The sequence below is a fragment of the Epinephelus fuscoguttatus genome, linkage group LG2 (assembly GCF_011397635.1).
Source record: "Epinephelus fuscoguttatus linkage group LG2, E.fuscoguttatus.final_Chr_v1".
In the NCBI taxonomy this organism is placed as follows: Eukaryota; Metazoa; Chordata; class Actinopteri; order Perciformes; family Serranidae; genus Epinephelus; species Epinephelus fuscoguttatus.
In genome coordinates this window covers 10,385,407-10,407,320 of record NC_064753.1, presented here as the reverse complement: position 1 = coordinate 10,407,320, position 21,914 = coordinate 10,385,407, and the positions used below count along the sequence as shown (strand labels likewise).

Genomic DNA, 21,914 nt, shown 5'->3' with positions numbered 1-21,914 from the left:
GACAGGGGGTAAAAAGCCTCTTCCAGTATTACATCTTTTCTACTTTATTACCAGTCTTCTGGGAAAATGGGGGCAGCTTTGCAGCCTGGCTATCTGTTTACATTTTCTTTACAAGACTATATTGGAATTATAATTGTGTTCTATGGCGCCTTCTTTTGGTGCCTTGCTCTGTTTAAAGGTCCTGTGGACCTGGGGAGATGAAGAAAAATGGACCCCTTTTGAGGGATTCGATTACTGAGGAAGAAAATGCAGCTGCACACTGGCCCTTTTTTTCTCCTTTCCCTTTTCTGTTTTCCTCCAGGTGCCAATCTCTCGAGATGCTCGATATTAGAGCTGGAATGGGGCTGAAGCAAACACACGAGTATCAACGTGTTGGGAAATAATTTCTTTCTGCAATTAAGGTGGAAGCAGACAAAGGGAAATATAACTGTGAGATAGGTCATTATAAATTAGATAATTAAAAATGAGTTTAATGCGACTGACCACTGATCCTGGCAGGGTGATAGTAATTGCTTTATTGACTTGGGTGACTCATGATTTTTTTTTTCTCGCTCTCTCTTTCAAGGTTACCAGAGGTCACAGTGTTGAAGTGCTGCATGCTTTTAGTTGCTTTGATTTTGCCTTATAGTTGAAATAGCACTGTGCTCAAAACTGGCCTTAAGAATAGAAAAAAACCTTGAAATGCATTTAAACACTTTCCACAGAATCCTGCCTTTGATTTATAATTCAACAGAGGGAATCTTGCGTTGAAATCAAACTGAGCAAGGGTCGAACTCAAAACATGATGTTCATCTAAATAAACTAATGTTGAAAAGTCACCTTTTCCAGTTCGCAATACACTGCTGTTGTTCTGACTTGATATCTACTGCAAATTAAACAAACCTGATGGAGAAATGAATTTGTTTTCCAACTCCTCAGTTTCACCATGTTAAGAACAGGGAAAAAAAAGCTTTATCGCTGGTCACGACACAATGTGACATGCCGGTTAAACAAACACAGCATAAATATTCCATCACAATATGGATAATTGCTGATATTCCTGCAGCTCAACTACACTGCGTAGTGCAGTCGAGTGAGACAATGAATTTGTATCCTTAATAATGTTTGGAATTAATTAAAATGCAAAGCCACAAGCCCAGGGTGCAACCACAGGTGGAGATGGAGAGAGCGCAGGGAGAACAACTGCGAGGCCTCCATAACTCGTGTCCGTTTAACTGATCATTTCTAATTTTATTATTGTTATTCTTGTTATTTTTGCCACCATTTTCAATGAGATGAGTTTGCCATTTTATACAACAATTTCCTGTGTAATATCATTCTATCAATAAGTAATTACTTGCTTGGCAAATTGCTGTGCAAAATGTTCATCGGAGGGGAGAAGATCCATATCAATTGTTCATTTGCATAATGCAAATGAATCCACAGAGAGAGAAAAAACAACTTTGCTGCCATTGCTGACAGTTGGATACCAGCACTGCTGCTGGAAGAGCATAAGTGCCTTTACTACAGAGCAGCACAAAGGTCTACAGCATTTTGCTGTTAGGAGCAGGAAAGTAAACTGAGTCCAAGCCCCAAGCTGATGGAATCATTTTTTTGTTGTTTTTTACAGATACAATTTCAACTGGCAGCCGAGGAAATGCTACCAATATTTGACAAGTGGAGCAGGGGTTTGTGAGCAGTTGTCCGTTTGTTAGAACTCAGGCATTAGCAGAGGATGAGCTCCCCGCCACCCCATTAGGCTTTCCCCTGATAGAGTAACACCATTTTAGCCCCCTGTTTACTTAATATGCAGGATCCGGCCCTGTCTATTTGCCTCTAATCAACTGATAAGACGAAAGGCCTTTTCTATGGCCCCTGGAGGATGAAAACCAAACTCCTAATGGTCATTAGTAGCAATTATGTTCCGTAACTGGCACACCCCTCTCTGCTTTTGCTGCGTTGGCTGCTTCGGCGCATGTTGATCTGGTGTGGATGCAGGGGACCCAGCTCTGGAGCATTTCAGGACACTTTTATATACCGAGGCCGACCACTGCTGCTATGTGATGATGGGCACATTTAGTCTCCTGTCTGACTGCCTGTTGGGATAAGTTGCATTGAGTGCACACTGTTCTGTGTGTGTGTGTGTGTGTGTGTGTGTGTGTGCGTTTGCTGGATTTGAAAGCATGGGTACGGTGTGTCAACTGCTGCATGACTCAAAACAGCCCTCTACACTCCTCCACTCTGAAAGCATCATTAACACAGCACTCTGACTTTACTGTAATTGCAGCGGTTGTCAAAGGCATCTTGAGGACACTACATGAAGCTTCAGTGTGTCCATCCCGCCATGCAGCAGCACCTCCCAATTAGCTAACTCAGCTCCTTTGCTGCAGGATTCAGGAGACTTGTGATTTTTATGCAAAACCACAAAGATCAAACGGCCTCTGCCCTAATCCCCGGAGTCGAACCTGGGGAGTGTGATCCTTATCGACAAACGCCGAGCCGGTGCAGAGCAGGATCCCATTACGTATGCACAGAGACCTTTCTGACATGCATTTTCCCTCCGCACCGGTGATGCAACAAAGGCAGGAATCCCGCTCATGTTTTTGCATTGTAAATGTTAGCACACATATTGTGTGCAAAGATCCCGCTCAAGACACCTGATCTGAATTCTGTCTTGATCTAATGCGGTATTTGTTGAAGTAATACAGCAGGCTGAGGTATCTGCTCGGTTAAATCCCTCCATCCTTTTTTCATCTACGTGTTCTGTGGATATGATCCGTTTATGAATCCCCTGAGATCATTTCTGAGAAGCTCCTGTAGATGAACAACTGGATAATAAATGGGATATTATGGATATTATGACTATTGTTGAGCAAAACTGACATATAAATAGAAGCAACATCACACACTTGAGCCATTGTCTTTCGCAGGCGTGTGTGAGCAGAAGCATGTACTATGAGGAGTACTAGTGTACTGTAGGATTCAGCTGTGTAAACAGGACAACAGAAGAGCCTCGCACATTGAAACACACACACACACAGCACTCAGCGGTGACGAGGAAGGCCATTGTCAGAAAACTAATAAAGAGGCATCGTGTTGCTGCTGTGCAGTAATTACAAATCCCAGGATATCAGCACGGTATTTATAAAAACACCGGGCATCAACAAAGAAGAAAAGGTCATCAAGGCAGATATGACATTAGCATTTTGACTGCACACACATTGTGTGGACACATGGGTACACACACAAATTCGTGTGTGTGTGTGTGTGTGCGCGCAGGTACAGCAGACACACCAAAAAGATAATGTCATGTTTTCTTATCTGGCCACTCAATGAGACACACAGACAATGTGTGTTTGTGTTTGCATGTGCATCTGTGTTTATGTGCCCGCGTGTTACTGTGTGCAGAGAGAGACACTGATAAACATGCCACATCTTGGCAAGTGGTGATTCAAGCGGGCGCCGGCTTCTGTAAACACTGGGAGTGCTGCACAGATTGAGATGGAGGGAAATGAGGACCTGTGTGACTGCATCCATCCAGATGGAGGCTACAATGGTTTTGGGGGTTGGCCCAGGTCGTTTCCCCCGATGACAGACCATTCAAAGATCTGTGGAGCCATTAAAATATTGCTGCCTCACCACAGCTGCTCCTCGTCTTCATCAGCTAACAGCAGCGACGTGGTTTCATGACGCAGATAAAGCACAGAAAGTAACATAAAAGGGCACTGTGCCATTTGGCAGAGTGTTCCTCTTCTTAGAGGCGAGAGGAGAGTCATCTCATGAGACTCAGAGGGGGTTTCCCTCCGAGGCACGGCTCTTGGTTTTTGTGAAATTTAAAGTATCTTTACACTTCTTGTTTTCGCTGCTCGGTACTTAAAGAGAATTTCCTCAAAGGATAATATTGTTGACAATGTTGTATTTTGGGATTTCCAGTTCAATGCATCACTCAAATGGCATTCTTAATCACACCAGAGAGTACTGAATCAAGCTTTAATTTTGATTTTAACTGTCATGCAGATCATTTTTTTAGGTATTTGGCAAAAACAGACCCAACAAACAACATTAATTCATAAAGGTAGCACAGTGGTGTTTCATGCAGGTTAACTGGTGATCTGGAAATTCTAAATTGCCTGTAGGTGTGAATGTGAGTGTGAATGTGTCAGTGTGTGTTGAGCCCTGTGATAGATTGGCAGACTGCAATGGTGTACCCCGCCCAATGCCCAGTGCATGCTGGGAGAGGTGCCAGCCCCCTGTGACCCTGAGCAGGATGAGAAAATAGACAGCTCTGTTTGTAACAGACATTACGCATTTACACATAATATTGAAATGCTCGATACTATTCAAAGTGAAATTATAAATCATTTTTTGCAGAGAAATCAGTGTATTAGGTTAGAACTGTACTCTACAAAGAGAGGAAAAATTCAAGTCTTATGTTTTCTTCTGCAGTGACAACACACTTTACAATATTCCTTCTCCAGTGTGGAAGGATTTTTGGTTCTGACTGACAGTGTTAGTGCATATTCTGTGTGGGCTAGCCGTAAAAATAATTTATTTTATCACTTAAATTCCAGTGGCCACTCAGACAGTTAAACAGCTAGTGGGCTTAAGTGGTTTACTGTTGCTCAGTCCCATCTGTAAACTGAGCCATCAAAACAACAAGACCCATAAAACAGAAACAGCTAACACTAGCTAAACCCCCTCTGTTGCATAATGTAGGATGAATAAGCTGCCAATGATGTGTGTTCTAGGTGTTTCTAGTAACACAGGAGTGCTAAAAGTGCAGCCTGCAGGCCAGTGGCGGCCCTCAAAAACATTTTGTGCGGCCCCTGAACATGACGTGAAATGCATTACATCTGAATCATCTGCAGTCAACCTCAGTACTTTCACTTTCAATAAAATACATTAAACACACAACTTGCTACTGCATGAAACTGCACCCCACTGAGAAGCATCACTTAGGTTAAGAATGACAACTTGTACAATGTTGAGTGTTGCGGCCATTACGTTCTGTCACAAATGCTAACGCTGCTAGCTGCAGTTAGCAATTTTGAAAAGCAACTCAATATAAAGCGGAAGTGACGTGTGCATTTTACCTGTGCGGCTCTTAATCACACACTGCCTCCATCAATTGGCAATCTGCCATCAAAGCATTCAGAACCCCAGATATAACATGAGCAAAAAGTAGTCCACCTTCAAGTGCACTGGTCCCCAGCCTGGTGGTCCTGAACCCCACTGGGGGGCACTAAAGCCTCCTGGGGTTGTAAGGCCTTCTAGGTTTTAAGGGGTGAAAGAAAACTTTTTTTTCAACATACAGTGGGCCTATATCTTATCATTTTATTCATTTCTGTTGAGAAAATTATGTGAAATTACTATTTATTATTTTTGAAGATTATTAAATTAGATTAGATTGGATTATTATTCAAGATATGTCAAGAAAATCTCACAGGATAGGGCACACTGAAGACCTGAACACAAGCTATATTCACAGAGCCTTCACTCTCTGCTAAGCAACCTCATCGTGCATTGGAAAAGTACACAGTTTAAACAACCACCGAGCTAAAACAGTGAATTTGTTTTAAGTATGTATGAATGTTAAATAAAAAAATACACAATAAAGACAGAAAATCCCATAAAGTTCCAAAAAATATCAGAGAAACTCATCTCAGTGCAATATGCACAGGAAATAATCTGCTCAAAATTCATCCAAATCACTGGTTTTGCACAAACTCTCTGCAGTTAGTACATTCACTATTGGAGTTAATTGTACAGTTCATCATTTGTTCAGTTCTATCACTGTCATGCATTGAATATAATATGAAATATCCATGGGATATGTCATACAGTCAGGGGTTGTCAGTTTACCCAATGATGGAAAAGTTGTCCCTAAAGGGAAAGCGTTTGGAACCACTGTTGGAAATCACTGCCAGTGTTAGCAGTGTACACTTCATTTTTCAAAATGCAATGTAGTTAGCCTAGCTTGTTAGCGTCCTCTTTTCAAAGTGGAATAGAGACTGAGTTAGCTACCAACTGTTGAATGTCATAAAGGAATAAACGTCTTGGTGTGCTAATGGTACATAACCAAAGTTACTGTGCTGTATATGTGCTCGTTGAAGAAGATGGAGAAACATGTCTTGTACCAACATTTGTAGGGAGTGTGACGTTCTCCAGTCAGCTAACAGCTCATCTCCTAACCATGCTGGATCTCAAATATCTGTCAGCCGCTACCATGAGCGCTTGGGGCTTCGTTTCCAAAAATATATACAACAACATTTTTATCTTTTGAAAAGCAGTAGTTTATGTTTCCTTACACACAAACGTATAAAAATTCAAACTTCAGTTCACCTTTCAGTTCTGTTAAGAATAACTTCTTTGTTTGTAATTCTGAGTAAAAGACTGCACAAAGTTCAATCTTGTATGACATCGTCACTGAGTCATAAGCAATCAACCTACACAGGCGGACCCCATTCAAACACTTGATAACTTAACTAAATGTTCACACTCCTCCAAGACTACACCAGTCCAGTCTTTCATCATACTCATCTGCGATGATGTTACACTAATTGGATGATCTATTATTCATAATAGCAGAAGTTTTTCTTGGAACTCTGCGCTTTCATTAAAACACAATAGAGACGACCGGGTGTTAGCAAAGATTTGTTAATATTTCATCAGATGGACCATCGGTGCACGTCCGATCCACAAGCACAACAACAGGCAGTTGCAGCTAGGATAAAGGCAATTAGCCAGACTTCGATAACAGACGGCCTCTAGCCCCTAAAAGCTTTTCACATGTTTCTGGCATCCTCTATTCAGTGTCCCTCAACACCTCATTTCGCTGCCATTGAGAGAGACAGAGCAGCTGAGAGAGACAACGTAACATGCCGTGTCCCTCTTTGTGCACGCGGCGCTGGCAGACAAAGCACATACACCAAGATTCTTTGAGAACAATTTTAACATCCTGCACGCTCGGCCCTGATTCCCATTAAGCATTCATGATTCATCTGGATTTTATATTATAACGTTTTGAATTTTTCATGCATCTAGCCCCCCCCCCACCCCAACCCCCCACCTCCTTCTCCTCTACTTCCCACCCCCCGTTTCTGATCTGACAGAAAAAAGAAGAATTAATCAAACATTGGAGGAGGAAAGGGGAAAAAAAGTGTCACTTTCACACACACAAAGAAGCGTGTTTCACCACCTGCTTGTTACATCCAGGGTATTTTTTTCTTGAAGTCAGTTCATTTATTAGACTCTGGCTAGATGTATCACATGCAGCTTGGAGACACAAACACAAGCAGGAGGCATTATTAGAGGGATACAGGTGTCTTCACAGGTAGGGTGTAAGTGAGGTTGGAGAATAAAGTATGGGGTGTGTGTGGGTGCTGCCCTTTTACGTACCCCCCTTCTCTTCCCTTGGCTATTATTTCAGCTATCTTTTTGTTCTTTCTGCAGAAGGGATCATTAAACCGAAATAATTCATTTGTGAGAAAGGTCAAAGCCACAGTCTGTTGGCACCCAGATACCAGAGTTAGGAGTGGTTGCAATAAGGGGGGGGGGGGACAGAAAAGGACGGAACCATTGATTCTTCGTGTGTGTGTGTGTGTGTGTGTGTGTGTGTGTGTGTGTGTGGGTTTTTTTTTTTTTATTGTCAACTCAGTGATTGAGGTGAGCAACCTTCTGCCTTTCGCTCAGCAGTGATGATAATCATCATCTTTAATACCTGTTATAGGTGAAGACACCCATCTTCAAGTAAATGTCACATCCACTGTTTACTGAGGCCGCTTTGTTATTATTATGTTGTATGAGGTGCGTGAGGAAGGGAGGGAGGAGCTAGGGAAGGCGCGAGGAGGGAAAGTAAGGAGGTGGAGGAAGAGGGTTGAGGACTGTCATCTTTTAAGTGCCAGAAATAGGCACTCACAAAACTCCCTCCCCATTGTCTCTCCTGCTCCAGCCCACGTGTGCTCCCAGCTAACCGTGAAGCCAAATGCACATCCAGTCGCACAATAACAACATCCATTCTTAACAAGATTACTCCGGCAGTCCCAGTTTGGCTGATGGGACGTGTATGGGAGCAGAGGCGCAGGGATAAGCTGCCTGCAGCCGCCTGCAGCATTTCACATACGCTGGGCTCTATCCATAGGAGAGGAGCTGCCTGGGGAGTGGAGCCAAACATTGAGCCCACAAGAGCACACTGGCACAGGGAGAAGGAATCTTTAGCTGCTACCGCTGCTGTTGTGGCTTATGCCCACAACTACTATGTCAGAGGCAGGGGCCAATTAGCAGGTTTCAGATAATCATAATCTTTTGATTTGAATAATCAGATTTGAATAATTGTAACCTCATTTACTGCTACTGATGCTTGGCCAGTGTTTTGACTGGAAAACACAGCGCAGATTCATCAGTAAGCAGAATGTCCGACATCAGGCTCTTTAATGTCGCCTTAATTTAGTCGTCTATCACTGCCGGTTGAAAATATGATTATACACGGGGCCCGTGTTTTGTCTGACAAATCAACAATCGCTTAAATGTCAGCACAAGACAAAGGCCAAGAAGCTTAATCCTGTTAAATTGCAAATGCATCTCTTGATGCTTTGAAAAAGATATAATCTAAACAAAGCATCCCCTATTTTGAGAAGAAACTAGACTAATTTAGCCAAAGCAGCACACGAGCCAAGCGTTTTGAGGTGAACCGCTTTAATTCCTATAAATTAGTTAGTGCAAAGTTCAAGGCAGAGTGCCAGATGATTTAGCCTGCTAAGCGCTCCACCTCCGCACAGCCAACCCAGGCCAGGCCCGGTGAGCCAGGGAGTGTGAGGGAGGCAGGAGGAGATGAGAGGGAGAGGGGAGGGAAAGCAGTTAAGAGGAGGCTGGGGGAGTGTTGAACCTAATGAGAGGAGGGGGCTTTTCTAGATTTCCACTGGAAGAGTTTGACACCGTTGACTGGCAAACACTGACGTGGGAGAGAGCTAATCGCGGCGACGCAGTCCAAGGTGAAACCATAAAGGGGCCATTTGCTGTGAATTAGCACTGATGTAGAAGCTCAGGAAAGTGGCCCCCGCGTGAGCTACTCACTGTACAACATGGATTTAATCACGCTGAGCCACAGATGTGAGTGATAGCAGCAAGCTTGTTATTTTGCTCAGGGACTCTGAAGCCGTGTGAATGGATGTGCTTTCCTGTTAAATTATAATTGCAGCTGATGCATGTACACAAGAGAGCTTCCAGGGATCGCGGACGAGACGCGTCATGTGCCTCCTTACGATACACTGAACTGAAACATGATTTCTGCTCCCTTATGGAAATACACAGGGAGAAAATACAGTGTGTGATTTAATGCACTGCGGTCGCCAGGTACACCTTAAAGGAGAGACAGAGCTGTGTGTGCTTCATGTTTATACGTGTGGGTGTGTTTAGAAAGACACAAAGAGGGAAACAGAGTGAGTGATATTTCAAAAATGACACATGTGCCAATGGTGCAAGGCTGGTAAAATGACTTGGCAATAACATTTAAGGCACAAGCAATGATGATACGTTTGCTTTAAAAGCAATAATGCCAGTGAGGATGAGGTCACCAGTAAATTTGAAATACCACAGAATTCCGACTGCAATTTCTGCTCAGAACACATATCCAGCAGTTTAGAGAGAAATCTTTCATAAATATGACTCCGCCGACACTCTGGCAAATGTTTGCAAAGATACACCAGCTATAAAGCTACACGGACACACTGTATTTACTGCTGCACACGTAACCCTCATGTCTAAATATACTCCATCCAAGCCTGTGTCTGCTCATCTCATTTTAGTCCATAACACTGCCGAATGGACTACTGTACGACACACACATGCACATACACATACGCAGCTTGTTAATGGGAACCGGGACGACAACACAAAGCCATAGACAACCTGTCAAGCTCTTGGAGGGCAGCACTAATGTGATCCCACAGCTCTATCAGAGCCACCGCTGGGCCCAGTGTTTTATTACAGACCGGGAGGGACAGACAGAGGGAGAGATTGGAAAGGAAGAGGGAGACTGTGACCATGGCCCATTGATATAATGGCCCTGCCGGCATTAGTGATATACTGTACAGGTGAGCCTCGGGGAGAGAGAGGAGCGTGGTAACAGAGCAGGGAAAAGGAGGTAGAAGCAGAGGACAGAGGGATGTTAGCATGTTTTTTTCTAAATTACACAAGAGGAGGGGATGGAGATCTAAGGGCTGAGAGACAGAGGAGCTGCTGCTAGACTGCAGCTCAATACGGATCTTTGTGGTGCTGCCTGAGGAGAGATTACAGAGCTGTATTCCAGGAGCTGTTGTGGGTGTGAGAACCCAAATGGAATGAAATGAAGTCCAACAAACATTGATGGGCTTTCCTTTCCCTGGATTTAATGACAGCTTTCTGATGCACCCCTCTCACTATGGCATCGGAACCTGTGTCTAATTTGGGCTATATCTCAGAATTTATTATATCGGAGCCAATGCTTGTAATTTATGTGTCATAATGGCTATCAATCAATGGCAATAATTCGGCTAATATTCTCGTTAACTCCCACTCCTCATCCATCCATCAAAGGCAGAGCCAGATATCCGCTCAATTGTTGGAGCCGGAGTAAATGCAGATTAAGTTGGGGGAGGGGTCCTCGCTAATCAAACACCACATCGGCATGACTCCGTCAAGAAAGGGGATCAACCTTTGATCCACTGTAAAACCAGCAACAGTAGGGCCTCTGGCAGGACCACGGAGTCTCGGGCTGATCCAGCAGCCGCATTCAGGACTCAATCTCGCCTTAGCTTTGCCTCGCTTCCTCGCATCGCCGAAGCCAAACACTTGGAGAAATTTTAACAGTGTCATTGCACCACACCCCATCGGCCCTGGAGGCAAGCTTACTTGGGCTCAAGAGTCACTCTCTCCATAATCACCCCGTCACAGAGAGAGAGAGAGAAAGAGGGGTGGAGGTGGAGGTGGGGGGGGGGGGCAGAGACAGAGAGAGGCAATCCAGCCGAGCAGAAGTAGCTCGTATCAGTATTTATAGACTGATGTCCCACATCTTGTACTGGCTCTCCAAAGTGCAGAAAGCAACAAAAGCAACAAAAAGTTCTGAATTGAATTCGGGAAACCATCCTAGATAAAGATGGTTTACTGAGGTCCAGGTGGAGGGGGTAAGCAGATGGAGAAAAAAGAAGTAATCTTGTATCATTGTGAGCTAGGAAAATCCCACTTTATCAGATATACCATTCAGTAAATAAATAAATACATATTAAAGGCGCCTCTTTTCAAGGAGCACATCGAACCAATGAATCCAAGCCCTGATCTCTTATCAGTATCACCTGCATGTACCTCTAAAGGGGAAAACAAGAAAGAAGGATTAAACCATTTCAGACAAGTCACTACAAGAAAAGGGTCTTCAATTTTGAGGGGAACACAGCAAACATCACTTATATTACAGAATATCACCTCTGCTTCCAGCCAAACACCCTGCAGACTTCTATTACACCACCGATCTGATACTACCATGGCCCTTCTTGTTGGGAATCCTGTCAAACAGCTTGTTTGGAAGAATGAAGCCTGTGTTTCTTTCCCTCACCACACATACACACACACACACACACACACACACACAAAGACAAAGCTATTTTTTCTCCCGGACATATCCGTTTTCTTTGCTGAATCAATAATCAAAGCCTTTCTTTTCTTTTCTGTATCACTGTCAGTCCTTGCAATCTTGCAGTTCAGGCTGAATTGATGAATATTAATGGTTGATTATCAATTCTCTTTGTGCGAAAACACACACAATGCCGCGGTGGATAAAAGCGTTGGACAATGGGACGAGGGATCAGTCAATTTACCACATCTGCACTACAATTCGACAGACTGGGATCCATCATTATCAATCCTAGCACACTGTATGCTAAGTGATCGCCGGGAAGTAAAGGAGTCTGGAAAAGTTATGTCTAAGGCTGTTAGATATTCCAGCGCTAACTGCCATCAATCTGCCTCACACTACAAAGGAAAGAATTCTGATTTCTCTTTGGTGCAAACACAGCAATTTGTTCACTGTTTGTCTTTTGTTCTAAGGCAGTGTTTTGCCTTTAATGGCCGGGTGTAATTGAGTTGCTTCTTTGTATGTTTGAATAATTAAAAAAGCTTTGATTGAAGAGGAGGGAAACATGGCTGACATTGCAGAAGGTTTAGTTAGGCCGCGTGCCAAAATGAAGAAAGATCTTCAACGAGATTACAACAACCTTATACACAAAAGAAGTATCATTTTATTTTAAAACCCAGGCTTTTCCACTATGGCTGTGCAATGGTAAATCAAGAGCTGCTTTACCTAAAAGTACCCTCTGCTTGCCTCCCAATGGCCTACATAAGAGTCTTTACTCGCTGAAGTGGCATCTCCCACTCGTTGTCAACAATGAGCGAACGCACGTCCCCTAGCTCAGTCCGTGTGAGCGATACGTTCAAGCCTATCTACCTTCACACTCCATTTGCCTATTTCTATTCTTAATGACGGGTTATTTCTGAACCGTCCCTGGCTCATGATGAGTAATCCTAAAATCCCTTCCAACACCGTGTTCGTTTTAAGCTACAGCCGAGCAACAAGCTTTCACAGCTGTCTCCCCTGCTTCACTTTAACAGGTACTGCATGTCTGCTCCCCGACGCCGACGGGACTGACGGGGGCTGACGAACACGCCGCTCAGTGAATCACAATGTCAAGAAACGATGCGCTGAAGAAGAACAGCAAAAGGGAAGGGTGCTGTCACGCCTTGTGGCCGTCCTTCTCACTCTTCCACACCTCCGCCTCCTCTATACCTCCTCCCTTGCTTTTCTGCACTTATGCTCTGCCGAGAGAGAACACCGAGAATGACACACCGTTAAAAATCGATGGCGCAATCTCTCTCTGTCCCTCTCACAAACACTATCTCTCACTCTCCCTCGCAGTGTTGGTGTAGTTGAGGGGAGCCTGCTTGCAGATTGGGGATGCACGTATAATTAAACCTCAGAGTGCACCCAGCAATAAAAAACTATGGGATGGAAAGAGTCCAATATTGGCCTGGACTTCCTTGATAATAGGCCCACAACCAGAGACGCAGGCGGCCTCACACGCAGTGGAGGAAATTGTGCAAAACACACAGAGAGCTGTATGACCCATTTGAATCACACCTCCCACCCATTTGATTCATTTTTTAATTAAGCGTGAAAAACACAGAGAAAGGGGAAGAAAAAGGACTAAGAGGGAGAGAGATTTATCGTCTTCAACCAGTACAGTGCCATCTTGGTTTAACATAGAACTTATCTTAGCTCTGCCAGGCGTAGTCATGAGCACTTAACCTTGCAGTGAACGCAACCCATCATCATCACCTCGCAAAAGGCAAGCCGAGTTCTTCTTCACCCTGAGCTGCCCCCCTACCCTGCGCCCGATCCTTGAATGTCCTTCAACAGGCAGATGCTTAAACCTATGACGAACCTATCATACAGTCAAGTTGTTGCAAAGCATTAACCGAGGCCTTGAGAGGAAGCATCCCTCATGACCAGTAACACAATTTGATTTTATGCCACCAATCCGAGCAGCATTTCACACTCAGACCACAGGCACACAGCATGGCATTCAAGGCGAGAGTGTGTGAGCTCGGAGTTATGAATCACAACCCCACGTTCATCATCATTAAATGTCCTCTCACTCTCAAGTGACATTATTTATTCATTCATTTATTTATTTATTTATCTATTTATTTACCTGCCATTTTCATGTAAAATCCCTATAGATGTATAACCGGTGTTATGTCAAATCTTTGATGCTCAATAACTCACAGCTGAGCTCTAACTTTTAATTTCCGAGCTCACGGATGGTCACTGTGGCCCCGGTGAGTGCTTGTTTGTTTCCTGACGAGCAGCCATTGTCGAATCCAGCAGAGGCTGCCTAATTGACTCGCTTGAAAAATTAATGCATCACTTAACAGCATTTTTGTGTTCGTATGGTATTTAGAAAACACAGGTGCAAATCCCACATGGTGGCAAATGTTTAATTGATGCAGCCATATGACAATGCTCCGGATAGAAGACGAAAAAAAAAAAGAGGGAGTGAAATTTAAAGTAATTTCTTGGACCACAACTGACTTATTTTTATTGTGTAACAACAGCTTTTTATTTTTTTTGCTTCAGTGCTGTCAGGTGCCATGTCTGAAAAATAAAATTTCAGTGCACTACAATGGCAATATGTCACAAACAAGAAAGGCATACCCACCAATTATCAAATATTAGGCACCACAACACTGTTTGCAAAAGCTATTACCGAGCAAGATCAAATATGCTTGATGGCATGCATTGCTGTCCATGCCAGAGTGGCTGGGTGATATTCTGGGGGAGGGAAGTGAGCGTGGCTGCCAGGCTGACTCTCCCCAGGTGAGTCCCAGCAATGAGCTGTGAACAAGCTGCTTTGGCCGGGCTGGCCAGCAGCCTTCCCCTCCCCTGAAACCTGCCTGACACTTCCACACAGGCCAGGGAGCAGGTGGCCCTTAGCCGCAGGATCAGCCCGCAGTTCTGTTCATTATAGAGCTGCAATGGGAAAAAAAACCCTAAACTAAAATAACCCTCTCTTATGTTAGGCACAATTCAAATTCAATCATGGCTTTACGGGAAGAAATGGATGTGAGTGAAAATAGGGGATTAAAATAAAGAGACTTTCTTATGCATCTGTATTTTGTGTGGGAAATAGTAAATGTGACTGAGAGAAAGACGTAACAACAATCTGACTGCTTCACAGTATCTCGGATTTCAAGGACATCCAACACAGCAAAAATGTTGCCACCATTATTTGATGAGAGTTTAATTATTTCCAAAAGCATTCCATGCCCCCCCTCTCTTGTCCCCCGTATCTCTGCCTCCCCTTGACAACCAAAACCCTCCCACTGCCCATGGGAAGGGAGAAAAAAATGGAGGGAGCATTCAAATGGCCGAATTAATGTTTCCACACGATAAGCGAGCTTAATATAATGCTGACAATCACAGCACTCACCCTGCCAACTAGAATTGGATCGGGTCCAGAAAATTCCTCCAGCACAAACATTTGATTCCAAACCCATCCTCTCTTGGCGCGGCTCAGTAATCTTTGTCCTTCGCCAGGACCGCTCGCCACCGCTGCGGACCCACCAGTTTGTGTACTTTTGGACGGGCCCATGATAGGAGTCATAGTCACGCAGGGAACACAAGTAATCCACACCAGCAGCAAGGACATCCACAGATCCACCAGCATCTCCTCGGACCGCTTTGGCATCCTGTCGTTGTGTGTTTTTGTTTTGTTTTTGTTTTTGTTTGCTTTACGAGTCTCTTCTCTCCCGGCCTCTCTCTCTCTCACTCTCGTTTCCAGCTCCTCTCTTCAGATCAACAGCTCCTTCTTAGATAACAAGAAAAGGTTACTTGTGTCCTCTTTGAACGGCGGAGCTTGCATTCATGGTGTGATAAAGGTCACTTGCATGGCTTGGCATGCCTCCATAGCAGTTGGTGAGGGGGTGAGCTCAGCACAGCATCCATTTGGCGTTATTCCGAGGGGGAGACCTGTAAGGGAGCAATCACAGTTGTTTGTTAGTTGTCTTTTAGTCTTATGAGGAGTTGTCAGGAGGAGGGGGGGAGAAAGAGGGAGGCAGGGATGAGAAAACAGAGACAAATAAACATTTGAGCAAATCAGACGAGACAGAGAGAATGAGGGTGAAGGAGAAAACTATTCTAAGGCAAGCATAATAAAAATTTCAAAAAAATAGGTTTTGCAAAACAGGAAGAAAATTCTAATTTAAGAAAAGAATGTGACTTCATCATTACACATGATCCATCTGTAGCAGCCATGACCCTTTATTGCAATCTTGTTTTCATATGATGCTGCTCCAATTGAACAACAAATGGGTATGTCTGTACTCTGAGGCTATTCAGCCCACAACATCAGATTGCCTTGCTTTAATCTGTTGTTCTGGGGATTATCCTGGAAAGATTTTGAGCAATTACATGTGCTTTGTGATTACTGTTTTCACAATTACATTTTGGGCTGAAACATTGTTATAGGCTGCAGTCGTTAAACACCCGTGCCATGCATGCATGCAGTAGTGTAAGCTTTGGATAGAGGGGGTGGCTGCAGGTGAGCGCTACAGTGTCAACAGCGCTGCAGCTCACTGATATCATAGCAATCCAGATGAGATAGTTGTGAAGATGTTTAGGTATTTAGAGGCGCTTTTTAATCATTGGATCAAATATGTTACATCACACTAGAGCTGCTTTTTCCCAATCAACATGGGTATTAACTTTTTTTTTAACACAGAAAGACTGAAAAATTAAGCAAATTAATTACAACAGTGACACAGAGAGGATGCAGTCTGATGTGAATTTCGCCCTTCAATCAAAAACAGCTCTACCGTCCATTTAACCTGCTCAGTCGCTTCAGTGTTCAGCACACTGCTGTGCATTGTTGACCACAATGCAAAACCAAAAAGGGGTGAAAAAAGCAAACGGTTGGCTTTGAGTTGTCCTCGGATAAAACTGATGCAGGTGGACGTGCTATCACAGCCCGGAATGGCTTGCTTTCAGCACAGTGTCAGTGTTAGTTCTGGTAACTTTTACTACACACGCTGTGCCGCTGTGGTCGTACGCTTTGTGGCTCCAGGAATGCAATCCCAAGGACAATAAAACTGTAGCGTATTCCACCTGAAGCCAACTGCAATATCATAAAGTGTGGAGTGATCCGAGTTACTGTGACATTCTGCAACTATATAGTGCCCGGAGACAAAAAGATGCAGGAGCAAGGTTAATAAAGGAGAGAGGGGAAACACATAAAGAGGAGAATATAAACCTGTTAAAATACATAATTATAGATCATGTAGAATTTAACCATAAATAACAGACGGGAAATTGTGCCTTTTTCCCCCCTCTCTCTTTTTAAATGCATTTTAAGTCACTGTGGTGCGTGACTAAGCAGGAGGTTTTCAGCACCACGGGGGTAGGACAGCTCCCCGCCAGAAAAGCAGCCGGTCCAGACAGCTCAGCCGCAAACCGAGCGCCGGCAGCGGAGGAGCTGTCCAAGGTACACAGGAGCAATACATTTTTCAATTTCCAGTCAGCCGGCGGAAAAAAAATAATCCGAGAATAAACCCACAAAGTTTGAACCACTTGCCTTTGAACGCCTCTGCAATAGTCTGCAGCACGTACCCCGATTACCCAAATTCGCCCTCTCTCTCTGAAGTTTTACCCTTTGAGGACACATTGTTTCCAGTCAGCCCTGCTCAGTGCACCAAATGTGGCACTAGAGCGCATAAGCAGTCCGATTTACGGGAAATAAACCACATGCAAGCATCATGTGTGCGACTTATACGGCGGCACAGGCGAGTGAAATGTGAATAAAGAAGGTAGTCTAAGTTGCAGACCTTTCTGTGGCTCTGTCGCTCCGTGCCGGGAAAAAAAATGACTGTATCCCCGCGGTGGTGAAAGGGGCTGTGAGAAGTCCTGTGAAACCCCCGCCACTAAACACCAGTGTAAATCAGTAATACCTGTTAGGTTTATATATCATGGTGGCGGGCTATACTTACTAGTGAGACTTGCATCCTTTTCCGTTGCTGCACCATTTTTTTTCCTCCTTCAAAATACGCAAAAGAAAGTCCAATGCGTTTCATTCGAGGCGGTGTGAAAACGAGCAAAACGCGGAGAGGCTAGAAATCCTTCCTGCAGTTTGTCAAGGCGGAGTGACAGTGTTGGGGTTGTAGTTAAGAGCTCCGACAGGCTTGCTGGCCGACTGGAAAAGTGAGGAGGAGATGGAGGAGAGATGCACGGTGGCGAAGAGAGCCTCCCCTCCACGGCGCTCATTGGGTTGATGAGGAGCCGGGTCAACAGGCGCACAAATGAATGCATGCCGCTCTGCCCAGGCACTGACGCGCAAAGGTTATCGTCTCAAATTGCCGGCTGCACTGTAGCTGTAGATATCACATAGGTGCGCGCAGGTAAAATCTCCTCATTACTGTATTTTCCCCCTCTATATTCTTCTCTCTTTGCTGAGGCGGCGACGCACGAGATGACCCTCACTTCTCTCGGTTATTAGTGAAATGAAATAGGCCAGGCGATTAGTGAAACGAAACCGAGGCTGCTCATTTACACTGTCATTTGATAGGGTTAAGCAACGAACAGATGGACACACACATTGCAGCCCTGTTGGCACAAAGTAAAACTATTCAAGTCATGCACTGCTTCCTATCGCCCCTTAAACTGAAACTTTAATGCTTCAGTTTATTTGCATTCTTGGCACATGAACGTATCAGTGCGTAAAAAAAAATAAAAACCCCATTATTAAAAGACAAGAAGCAGGGAAAGCGTTACACAGGTCTTATTGAGACAGTTAGTGAAAAGGTCATGCTCATCATTGCATAGCTGAATGTGTGTGTTTGTGTGTGTGAGTGCAGTTATGAGTGACAGCAGAGGGGCCCCACGCTGCTGTCCATGGAGAGAGCCCTCTAGTGTTTGTCCGGCTACTTGGCAGCAGCAGAGCAGGCCTTTGGGGAGCAGCCTTCATTAGTAGCTACAGCAGGAGAGGATGGTCAGCGTCTGACACCAGCTCTGACACACATGGCTTTTTTTCCAGCAGTGAGAGTCTCTTTATGAAACTCATTCCAGCCCATCGAGTATTAAAGTCCCTTTGTTCCAACGATAGCGTCACATTCCCACTGCCTCAAACCTGAAGTGCTCAAGCGCATGTTTGCATATTCAGTGAGTCAGAGGGTGAGAGTCTGCCAGCACAACATGTTATTGTACCTGACCACCTTAGCACAACAGAGTTGTTCCTCTTAGGCTTTGCCTGGTGGAGGCCTTTTGACCCAAGTGCCAGAGATCCCAATTAGCAAAGACATCAAGTCTACCATTATTTATTTCTGTACCATTTAATTTTCTTCCCTCTCACGCTTTGATGTTGCAGCTGCGTTTCAGATGGGAATTCTCCAATCATCTTTTTTAAAAGCTTCTGCTGCATAATACATTAGGCTGTAAATGTTGAGCCATGTTGCTCTTGCTCCATATGAATGAAGATTTCATTGACAGGCACATATCAGATGTGTGTGTGTGTGTGTGTGTGTGTGTGTGTGTGTGTGTAGATAGAGTTAAATGTATAAAAAGGACTACCCCAGGGAGGCTTCGTTCAAAACCACTCTGTATTTTTGAGTAAATAAAAAACAAAAAAGACACTACAGTAGTTGAATCTGTTGGTATGGTATAACACTAAATAAACAGCAAAACAACACATGGCAGTAGTTCATTCTGTTGGCATGACATAACAGTGGGCAGTATTGTTTTTACCTTGTGAGTCTGTGTGTGTCATCATGGCACAATGCAGTCTTGGAGACACCTATTGTACAACTACCGCATTAGTGGTTTGGAGTACTTTTGCAGGTGTTTTTGGCCCAATCCAATATCTAAATTGAACCTACTACTTTTCTTTAACCCATTCATTTTGCGTGTTCATGTATAAGGGTAGAGCGTCCTGATTCTTGCTGGGATAGAAGGGTAGGGCGAGGTGTAAGGGCAACATGGCCCCCCACACAGAGGTTTTTCACAGGCATACATGAAACCTATGCTGTGTCTCAAATCGCATACTTCGGTACTTACACTTAATATTTTGAGTGCATAAGTGCGTTCACATTGAGAAGTATGGAAAAATGCAGTGCACTATGAGTACCCGGATGGTGCACTCAAAACGGTCAAAAAGTTGAGTGTGGAACTATGGACACTTTTCGCCCTCAATGGTCGCCATCTTGGCTACATAGCGGAAGGGGAGGGACTACTTTTCAAACTGCGGTGTGGATTGTGCAACTGTGAATGTCACTGTATTGTACAAATACGCTTGTTTTTTGCACTAAGCACCACTATACTGTTGTCGGGTATAAGGCAGCAGTATGTTTATTGGTTTAATTTAGCAGTCTATAATGATTTGGCACCACAAACGATAACGCCAATGCTAATGCTAGTTAGCTAACCAGCTAATTTGCGGTCGTCATTTCCGGTGAGTGCACAACGACCGTGTTTGTTTTGAGACAACACTACCCTGTCGAAATTTGCGCACTACGCCAATGAGTAACCTACATAGTGCGCACAGTAGCCTTTACTACACAGAAGTGTACTAACAGAAATATGTGCTTTGAGACACACCACAGGTCTTGTGAAGAAACCCACAAATGTATTTTCTTCATTAATAAAAATTTAAAAACCATAGTAACCATTTTATCTTAGTCTAAAGTTGTTTCACTGTATTGTTTCTTTAAGACAATTGTTTGTATGCTGATGCCTTGGTAGCTAACTAGCATGCTAGCTAACGTTCCAATGTTATAGCTGATTTGTGTATGACAGTCCTGCATTTTCACATATTTCCTTAGCGCATTCCTACCATTTGATGGCACATGATGCCCAAAATGTAATTAATGACCAGTGGTGAAGTTGTTGCACTTATTATCGCTCCTGCTTTATCAGTGCATACTGGCAGGTTTGGTAATGTGAGCCTACAGAGTAAAGCTTAGCTTCCCTGCCTGAGCCCGAACCCGACCCGGACCCGGACCCGGACCTGATGCTGTAATTTCCTGCCACTATCCTCAGGCTCGGATGGATTGGGCTCCCTGTAATAGACCTAGGCTATGGAAACAACAACTTATCACACCTGGGGGGGGAGGGTGGGGGGGGGGGGTGACCTTGACAGAGCTAACTAAGAGCTATTGTGTAGGAAGTAGGGGGATAGGAAGTAGGGAAGAGGCCATTGCCCTTCCTACTTCACAACCGTGACACACATTTGTTTGAAGTCGCAGATTGTTGGATTGGTTACTCATCACAACATAGTCTCTCTCTCAACTCTGCTATTTTTATGATGCAGTCTAACCTCCATCTCTCTGTGTCACACACATACAATACAGTAAAAGCATCAAAGCATGTTCCTTAATTTATTTCCTTAATACAACAATAAAACAGGATAAATGTTATTCCTGGCATGTTTTTTTTTTATAAAGGTATGGCAAAAGCTCCATTGACACGAGGTGAATCTAAAACTAACTAATCATTCAAAATGTCTTTCTGTGAGCTGAGTTCTGTGCAAATGAGAAGGTTGCAGCTTTAAACTAGTGATTAATTCCACTGACATGGCTCCTGCCAGTGATCAAAATATCAGATGGCTTTGAAAAAGGCAAAGTAAGTGAAGGGGAAATGGTCTTTAGAATCCAAGCATCCTCAATCGATCATTAGTTACTGCTTTGTCAGTGGTATTAATCACAGAGCTGTTGCAGTGTGCGTCACTGACTTCCACATCTGAGACTCCGCACAACAAGTCACCACCGCAGGGACTTCAACTATTCTGAGATGTTTTTGCTTGATTTAGGTTTTCTTGTCTGTTATTTGTTCACTGACCAATCACTCAAAGCACAAGCTTGCCCACTCTTATGGCTATTCACACCGGGGTATTCTCAGTTGCAATATATGAGCCTGTTAAGGCAGGTGTAAATGTCATCAAAGACACATTTTTGCAAATAACCCCACCACCACAACTGCCACCGCCACCCCCGCACCCTCATTTGGCCAAGTTTCTGACTCAACACCTACCACTCATTTTGATGAGGCTCTATTGAATCCAGCCCGAGGTTGGGAAAACCAACAATGGCAAACTATGCTTTTAGCTTGATATCCCTTCTTTACTTTGCTTTACTTTCCTTTTATTGCTCTTGATCTTGACAGCTGGGCTGCTGCTTATCCATAGCAAATGCTGCAAAATAATTTCCTCTTTGGAAAGATGCCTTTAAGGGAAACCTCCTCATAACCATAGATTGTATAAAATAATGGACATAGCAACTGTTCTATAACCCACTGGTTTGTGGACTCCCACAATCGCTATCTTGGATATTTAGAGCCAGAAGTGATCAAGTTTGGATGAAATGGTGGCGTT

The 21,914-nt window shown here is 43.9% G+C and overlaps 1 protein-coding gene across 2 annotated transcripts in view; it reads right to left on the bottom strand.

Annotated features, from left to right (window-relative positions):
• cdh8 (cadherin 8) overlaps positions 1–18,090 on the bottom strand; it is a 119,043-nt gene extending 100,953 nt beyond the window's left edge. For both annotated transcript variants that reach the window (XM_049604441.1, XM_049604451.1), the window contains exons 1-2: positions 17,545–18,090; positions 14,994–15,532 (exon numbers count right to left, since the gene is read on the bottom strand). In XM_049604441.1, coding sequence (XP_049460398.1) covers positions 14,994–15,251 — 258 coding nt within the window. In that variant the 5' untranslated portion in view covers positions 15,252–15,532; positions 17,545–18,090. The remainder of the gene's footprint in view (positions 1–14,993; positions 15,533–17,544) is intronic.
• Between the last annotated feature and the right edge of the window lie 3,824 nt (positions 18,091–21,914).